The sequence below is a fragment of the Etheostoma spectabile genome, chromosome 12 (assembly GCF_008692095.1).
Source record: "Etheostoma spectabile isolate EspeVRDwgs_2016 chromosome 12, UIUC_Espe_1.0, whole genome shotgun sequence".
Lineage (NCBI taxonomy): Eukaryota > Metazoa > Chordata > Actinopteri > Perciformes > Percidae > Etheostoma > Etheostoma spectabile.
Window position 1 is genome coordinate 144,431 of NC_045744.1, and position 9,468 is coordinate 153,898.

General features: G+C 34.9%; 1 protein-coding gene across 5 annotated transcripts in view; it reads left to right on the forward strand.

The window, feature by feature from the left end:
• Nucleotides 1–9,468, forward strand: part of esyt2a (extended synaptotagmin-like protein 2a) — an 80,581-nt gene that overhangs the window by 16,632 nt on the left and 54,481 nt on the right. For all 5 annotated transcript variants that reach the window (XM_032531919.1, XM_032531921.1, XM_032531923.1 and 2 more), the window contains exons 4-7: nt 464–598; nt 1,917–1,993; nt 2,604–2,676; nt 6,955–7,044. In XM_032531919.1, the coding sequence (XP_032387810.1) occupies nt 464–598; nt 1,917–1,993; nt 2,604–2,676; nt 6,955–7,044 (375 nt within the window). The remainder of the gene's footprint in view (nt 1–463; nt 599–1,916; nt 1,994–2,603; nt 2,677–6,954; nt 7,045–9,468) is intronic.

Below are 9,468 nucleotides of genomic sequence, written 5' to 3' on the forward strand. Positions count from 1 at the left end.
CTACTTGAGTACAGTAACGAAGTATTTGTACTTAGTTACTTCCCATCTCTGGTGTCTGTCAAATGTTAATACAGCACACTGGTCACTGTATTGTTTCTCATTCGAAACACATTAATATATTGCTACATAAATCTATAGTGTCTCCAAACCCTCTAGATCATTCCTACATAGCGGCCTTAAACCCAGTTTCTTAAAATCCTGCACTCTGCATTCTTAATTGCATTAAAATAATTATCAGCATGCCTTATCCTTGCAAAGTTAACATACACAATGAAAAAGAACTCAGCCAAATTTAAATAGATCTGTAACATTGTTCCCAAGAATGTGTTACCTTAAACTGGTCTTAGCTCCAGCCTGGCATCTACTATGAGATATGGTCAATATATTTGTTTTATTCTCTCTCTCCCTCTCTCTGTCTCTCTTTCTCTCTCTCTCTCTCTCTCTTTCTTTCTCTCTCTTTCAGACGGTGAAGCAGATGTGGCCGTTTATCTGCCAGTTTGTGGACAAGCTGTTCCGAGAGACCATCGAGCCGGCTGTGAAGGGTGCCAACCCTCATCTCAGCTCTTTCTGCTTCACCAAGATCGACATGGGCGACAAGGTGCCAGATAACAACACAAAGACTGTCAGGATGAATTTAATACATTCAGTATTGAATTTGTGAAGCAGTTTGAATGGAAAATAAGTTCTTCACACATAAACTAATGGCTCAGAAACAAAGAAAACTGTACAACAATAGTACAAACAGAAAGATTGTCACATAAACGACCCTAATTTGCTCTTACTTGTGCTAGAGCTATCACATCTTTTACTTCTCTCTTTAAAGCACAGTTTCCAATTGACAGCAATAAAAGCAAACAAAGAAATATGAAATACTTTAGTACGATTTGGAAAAGGCATGCTTTATCTCACAATGTTATAGGATAACTTGGCTTTGATGGGAACAACAATCAGATGTTCCCAACAACAGTGCCAACAATTCGGCCAGTGTTAAGAGACAACGCTGTGATCAGCAGACACAAACCGGGCTTCAATGTAATCCCATGAGGACAAATATGCATTGTCAGTTTTGTCCATTAAAAGTGCCGTTTTTTGCCACATACAGACTCAGATTGTTATTCTGACAACATGGAAAGGAATCCTACACGTACAGTTTTGCGTATATAGAACCAATATGTTTTTGCATGTAAATCTGTAAACTATTTGTCACAGTGGAACTAAAGTTGTCATTGTTGGAAAGACAAACCAAAATGGCTTTTTATAGTTTTTTTTATGTGTCTGTCAACTTTGATTTTAGGGTAAGGGTATAGGATAAAAAAAAATATTTTTTTGTGGCTTCAGCGATCACAATTTTTGTCCACTCTCGTGGACGTAAATTAAGAAATGAATGAAAAATAGTTTGTATTGGCCCGTAATTCTTCCTTAGCCCTTACACCCTTCTACCAACTTTCAAAACAAAAGTTCTTCCATTATGCTGCTGGAAGACCAACAAGCAAACGGACAAACCAAATCAAAAACCTAACCTCCTTGGCAGAGGTAATTACCAGTACTTCTTATTAATACAACTACTTATAGCTCATTTTAAAGTGTAGGTTTTCAGGTCTTCTATTGCTGTGTTTCTATGTTTGTCTACTTTGTTGCTGTTGAACTTCCATGAATCACTAAATGTCATCATCTAAATTTTAGAACAGGACAACAGCAATGTGAATCCAATTTCTTTTTTTTTTGTTATGAAAAGCATTCCTCTTCTTTTGTCCCAAACTTTGTCTTTTCTTGTTTGAACTGCATACTGAGTTATATGTTGCTGACAAATCATCCTAATAAACAGCAGATCCTAATGTTTTCAATCAACAGTCTGGTCAGATTTCTGAGAGGGATTTGCTCACTTGCAACCGTTTGTCATATCTGTGTTTCTGCAGCCGCTGAGAGTGAACGGGGTGAAGGTTTACACAGAGAATGTGGACAAGAGGCAGGTTATCATGGACCTGGAGATAAGGTACACAGTCAACATACTTTATTACAGAACCATGCCTGCTGTTGTATTTTGGTATGGGATTTTATGTCTATCTACTGTCTACGTCTGTACTTGTGCATGAAGCTTTTTGTTTTGCTGCCCATCTTGAACAGTTCTTGCTGGCAGAATATATGCCATCGACTCGACTGCTCTGGTTAAAAAAGGATGAATAAAAGCCTTTCATACCTCTTGGCTTTACCAAAAGGTCCCAAAAGGACAAGGCTGGTGACATTCCATATATTTCTTAACAATTAACAATCCCCATGAAAAGACCAAACATTGACTTGATCCTACTAATAAGCAGTGAATGGCACAATTTACTATTTATTGTTTGAGTAACGTTTCTTAAAAACTACCGTGCTCAGATGTTAGGAAGTTACTGAGACTTTCTTAAATTGACAAACCAGTGAGCTACTACTGATGAAACCAGCTTTTTCCTTTTAATAATGAAAAATGTTCTCTGTTTGCTCCAGATGAATACGGAGGAAAAACATGAAAACAAAATGTGTGTTATAACTATGTATTCCCTTCTTTGTTTTCTTGCTTTCACATTATAATGTTATTCCTCTTATTGCATTCTTCATCCTTGTAGTTTTGTCGGGAATACAGAGATCGATGTGGACATCAAGAAATACTATTGCAGAGCTGGAATTAAAAGTATACAGGTATGACTAATTGTAACTTTGATGCCAAGTCACGATGCACTTCTGTTAGCCAGGGTCACATAGAGCAAAGAATAGAATTGTTACCTGCTACAACATGTTGCATCATTAGTCCATTAACAAAATATACCTTCAGCCGAATTTTATTTCAAGTTCTTCAGGCAAATATAACAAATATTCTCTTGTTTAGGCTTCTCAAATGTAAAATTGTCATACATTATACAACACTGTCTCAGGATCTGCATCTGGATCTCATTGGATGTATAATGCAATGACAATAAAGGAATTTTATCATTGTTGGGCTGTTGTTTGCACAAGAAAAATAATATGAAGATGGACAATTGAGTTTGTGGAACATGTGATGCACACGTTTTCTAAATGTAGAAAAGCCATCAACCGGGATGCGTATTGGGCTTAATCAAATAGCTGGATTGTTCCATTGTATCAATGACAATGGAGCCAATCTCTTTAAATTTAATTAAATGTGTATATATCTTACACATTATATGTTGGAATTTAAATTTTAAGTTTTGACCATTGAAAAGGTCAGTTCCACAGTGTTAAGAGCCAAAACTTATTGATTAAACACTGGTTTGGAAATGATACTTGGCCCAGGTATCTCGGACTGGTCAATATTGATTACTTAATTAAATGAATCTTTATTCTACACACTGGCAAAGAAAGAGTGCTCAAAATACTTTATTTGTCCTATCAACAGTCCAGAACTTGAAGACATTAAAAGAAAAGAGCAGCAACTCCTTTAGAAGCTGGAACCAGTGAATATATAGAAAGTTTCCATGATAAATCATTTAAACAATTGATCCATTTTTGGATTAATCAATTACTTAGAAATGGCACATGATACAATCTATGAAATAAATATACAAATTGTTCTAACAGTTGCAAATAAAATTAGAAAAAGTCAACTAAACAATTTTATATAGCATGTTCAAGTGAATTTATTGCAATTATTCACCAAACATTTAAACTTGACCCACAAGAACAAGCATATTAATATTATTTTAGAGAATAAAAAGATTGTTAATTGTATATAGTAGGACTCATTCCTTTGACCATGACCACCATATTAATTCCTGACCTGCCGAGACACTTTTACATCATGTGTACTGATAAAGGAGACGTTATCCACTTGGCTGTTGGCAGAAGATCAGGCCATATTTGCTGTTGTGGAGTGGAGAGAAGAGTGGGAGAGATTTACATAGAGAAAAGGCTAAGAGTACAAGGTAGAGTCAATATTTACCTGTGTGTATGGCTTAAACTGTATAGCTGCGGTTGTCTCAGGCAGCTTTTCATAGACTGATGATGAAATAAGTAGTTTAGATGCCGTAGGTGTAACAGCTTATCAGGAATGATGAGTCACACTCAAAGAAGGTTTTAGGAGTTTTCTTCTCATATACTATCAGAGTAAACTAACTCTTGTTTTTTCATGTCAGTTACTGAAAAGAGAGCTTATATCTTTGGTTTAATGGATGCTGACACAAATAACAATAACTGATACAAATAATCTGATGCACATGATTTATGAAGCACACCCCTTCAGGCAGCAGGGTATACAAATGGCTATCATCAATCTTTCCACTATGATAAGCAAAATGTTGGTATTTGATCACTCAGAGTGAGCTAGGACCAAATTTGGTACTGCAGACAGGCAGGCTACATATCTGAGGTTTGAGTCACTGCAGCCACTGAGAAGGCAGAGTACTTAATAAAAATCTCTGTGGGGAAACTTTCACTTTTTTCTTAAGAATGATTCAATTTAGTAATTTCAGTTTAACATGAAAACACCCTGCTCTAGGATTTAGTCTCTGTTTGAGAGTTGATAATTGATTAAAATCCCAAATGATTTAAGCCCATATATTCTCTACTCATGACTCTTTGCACCACAAAGATTTTATTATGTCAGCATTTCACTGTTATCAGTGGTCTGTTATCAGTGGAGAAAGCCAAAAGTCAAAAATACAGTTTGGCATTGTTTTGCTTTTAAAGAACTAGGCCAAAGTGTTGATTAGATCGAAGTACTGGGCAAGCTTAGAGCATCAAAATAAAGACGAGTGACAATAGTAGAGCATAATACAGAGATCTGACTGTACAATATCTGCACAATACTGGTGTGATCCAACACAAGTAAAAGTGGGTTCATTCTCTGGTATTCGGGGTAATTTTGAGTCATTTTTGTGGTGGGGGGCGGTTGTATAGATTTCAATGTTTTACTTATTTCTTCTCTGCACAGACCCACAGGGAAATTTACGTGCATCTTCAGAAAAGTATAATATTAACCATAGTGAAAGTTGCCATGTGTAGGGTTGCCTGTCAGACTATCAGATCACTTTCTAATTTAAGTAAAAAGTTGGCGGGCAAAGTTTGTGAATTACTGCTTGTGTTTTAACAACTTTCATACTTTGACAAGTTTGGCTTTTTTGATAAAATAAGAAAAGGGTTTGTAGAAAAATATATATTACCATGTTAATATAGTTTTTGCAAGGATTATAATTATTTGTCTGCTGCGCAATTACATTTTTGAAGGGATTACAAGGCTTAAAAACTCAGAAATTGGCACACACGGCAGACCTATCAAAAATGTTGTGTAGTGATTTGGCCTGGGCATGGCCAGCGGGTCCATAGAGCTCCTTAATGCACGCCATGGTTCAGTTAAAGTTTCTTTTACGTTCACGGAATTTGGTGGGAACATTGTTCTTATCTTGATGAACAAATGGTATCAATTATTTTTATATTTTTGACAGACAGAAACTCAGCCATCATTGATTTCATGCCTTCATTTTCATTTCATGAACAGATGTTTGAGGACTTAAGGGTGTACAAAACTGAAAATTTGACAACCATGTATAAATAAAAATAAAATAGATTTATTTGATGTCACTTTTAGACTTGGAAGTTGCATGGTCGCTCTATAGCGCCCGCTAATTACTTTTAGCATTTGACCACATTTCTACACTGAAAAACTCACCAATGTTTGTGCACACATCAAACCTGTGAGCATTGTGAACTTATACACTGATTTTCTTTGTGTGTTTAGCGGACTCCATAGCGCCCCATAATGCTTGAAAAGCCTTATTTTAGACATTTAACAGTTTATAAAAATTGGTGCAGACATTGCTTTCTTCATGTTGGATATATTTACAAGTCAGTTATTTTTCATTTTTCACTGATGTCACCTTCTCAATGCATCAATTGTTTATGTACATTTCCACATGTGATTTAAAAATTATACATATAAATCTTAGTTTTATGTTATTTTGACATGGATTTGTCACACACAAGTTGAAATGTAGTCATTCCAGGCTTCAGCCTTAAACATGCTGAGTCACCTTCTCTCCCAGTGATCTTCCATGTCAGAGGCTGAGTCATGTTTAAAGGTGGAGAACAGGAAACATGACGTGGTCACATTTAATGGGATAGATCAATAGTCTTTATGTGTTTTGTCTAATTATTTTATGTATGTCTTATTAGATCATGTGTATATATACAAAACTTATTTTCTGCACTCTTGACTAAATTTTGATTTGTTGTCAATTATCCCAGTCACTCCTTTGTCTGATTTGTTCATATCTGGAGACAGAAACTTTTAAACAAATTAACACATTTAATATATATGGTTATATATTAATATATATATATATATATATATATATATATATATATATATATATATATATATATATGTATATATATATATATATATATATGTGTGTGTATATATATATATATGTGTATGTGTGTGTGTATGTATGTGTGTATTATTTTTGATTTTAATAATTGATTATTAACTTATCAGAATCAAGCATTGACTCACTCTAGAAAGATTCGTTATGAATCAATTTCCCCCACCCCCTACTTTCTACTGTAAAGCACTTTGTAACTTGGTTTTGAAAAGTACGATACAAATACAGTTGTTATTTTTATTACACAAGACGCCCAAATCATAAGACCCAATTTCAGATTTTGTTGTTGTCTTTTCTCACCTAGTTTGCCAACACCTATGACACTTTTGTAAAGCCATGGTTGTTAACATTCCTCATCTCACAGGTCTGTCTCTTACCTCTTGGCTTCCCGCAGGAAAAAAAGGCCCCATGATGACCTGATCTAACATATTGACCATTTCTAAAGTCATGTAGTCTAAAAGAACACTTCAGTCAATAAAAAAGACAATGACCATGAATAGGTTTCTGTTATGATAATGAAATGTATACAGTAGACACATCACTGTGACTGATTTGTAATGTTTTTGTTTCCTATGTCCAGCTTCATGGAACAATGAGAGTGGTGATGGAACCTCTGCTGGGGGACATGCCTTTAATCGGAGCACTGTCCGTCTTTTTCCTCAAGAAACCAGTGAGTACCTTTTAGGGCTGTCAACATATATTCTGAATTCTAATACATATTCAAACTGTAAAACATTCAAACCTGAAAATTTAGATTTAAATATTGTGAGGGGCTTTAAGCCTCACACATAGCCCTGGGCCCTATAAACATTCAGCTCCCTGTCTCAGATGGTCGTTCAGAGTTTCTAGCGAGCAAGGGGGATTTCTGATGACGGTTTATCATATGGCTAGCACTACCTAAAGTAAACAAGGGTGAAGAAAAAGATGCCACAAACAAGTAAATGATTAACTGTAGAGACAACTAGATTTGGGAAATTCAGTAAGGACCAATGCCGAAATATTTAGACAAATTCAGGGAACGATTGACAAGAGACTTGTTGTTTCTGACCAAATTACAATCTGCTTACCTCCTGTTTTGGGCTGGGACAATAAATGCATCAATGCAAAACTGGCAGTGATGTGACACCGCAGTCATAACATCACTGCATTATTTAATTTTCATTATTAAATTTTAATTGTTGGTGAAAGTTACAGGATTGCATACTGTATGTCATGAGATTACTAACTCATCTTGAAGCTTTAATTTGTTTTGTAATGTGAATAGATCTTTTAAAATACACGATTATGGTTTGATGAATATATCTAAATATATAAGTAGTTATGTCTCCCGTTGTATTGGCTTGCCCTCTTATGTGCATAATGCACAAAAATAAATAAATCCTGATAGATTGAAATATTTTTAGTGCAAATGTAATTTTCTTAATCCAATTTTCACCAAAGTGGTTTATCAAGTTTTTTTATTAAGTATTTTATATTAGAATTAATTAATTAATCTATTAGGATTAATAATCATAATACATTAATGTAGCATTTTTCACAATACTCAGAGACATTTTACTGAGTTAACAAAAAACAAAAAACTAAAAATATTAAAATGTGCCCTATATACAATACATACTTGTATACATTGGAAGAGGGCCAACAAGCTCCATGTTTGATATTTATAATGGCTTTGTGAATTGTGAAAGAAAAATCTGATAAAAAAATGTTGTATTGCACTGAAATCATTTAGCATTTAGCAAAAGCACGAATGCATACTGCATGGATATATGTTATTATGTCTCTGCGGCTACTGTACAGTTCTACCAGACTACAGCATTCTCCACTTCCTGAACGCTGCCCAGCTCCCCAGTCCTTCTTTATCAGTGCATTCCTTCTCTCTGAATGCTGTCTTCCTTCCTTTGCCTGAGTACATTCTACATACCAGATATAGACTTTGATACTGGTGCCTACAGAAAAAGAATCACCATCAAAAGCCTGAAACAGAGATGTGAAATTGTTCCTTTGCCTCTAAAATTGTATTTTCAGTTTTCAGTCTGAGTAAGACGTTTTAGAAGAAGGAAGCATTGGTTGTGTCAATAGCAACACTCAAACTTGTGTATGAAATATATCGTGTATGAACCAAGTTTAAGTTTGTGTCGAGGTGTGGAGATCTCAGGCAGGTCCTTGCTGACACACACATGATCATATAAAAATTATAACGGGTAGCTCAAATCAATCATCTGATTAGATCCTGGCCATGATATAATAACCAGTCAATGGCTATGATTTAAAAATAATTTGCACAATAAGTATCTTTTATAAAAATAACAACAATAGACTAACCTTAGAAAGCAGCCGTGAAGTATTCCTGTGTATAATATATTTAGAATATAAAACTGCTTTAACTTGCTGTCAATCAGCACTTTTGACGTTATCTATAATCTCTTCAGTCTCCATTGATAAGGTTAGCAAGTTGCTTTTCTAATGTTGCTTCCATCGGTCATTTGTTTGTTCACTGCTGTCCCGATCAGTTAGTTACTTTGTGTTATTGTGTGTCTTTCTTTAGCCTTAAGCAAAAGAAATAGTCCGGCTAGCTGCTAGTTTAGGTAACTGTGTTCCATAGCAACCTCAGAAGGCTTTTGATTTGATTTGGAACATGATTATTTATAAACATCTATTCAAATTATAATATGACTATAACTTTTATATTGCAAAACTTGATGACTGTTTTATAAAAGCAATAGCTCACGACAGGCCTCGATATGTTGTCATTACATCAAAGCCAATGGCTATGGTTCATATTCCATTGCACAATAAATATCACTTTGTGTATTGAAAAACAAACTGACAGATGGCCAAGTTGTAGGTGTTTAAAATAAACATATATAACATCCTATAAACGTTTTTGTCAGATTAGAAGTTTATACTAGACTATGGGGAGTTTTCTGGAGGCCTCCTAAGCAGCTTCGTTCTGGGCACAGACGTGTATGATGGGCTTATGGTGTTGTCCTTTATACATAGCTCTTTTTAACTTAGAACTTTGTTCTAAGTTTTTTCAATATTTTAGTTGCTGTTTTCTTGATTTTTGAGTGGGTGGCGGTGATGATGGGGG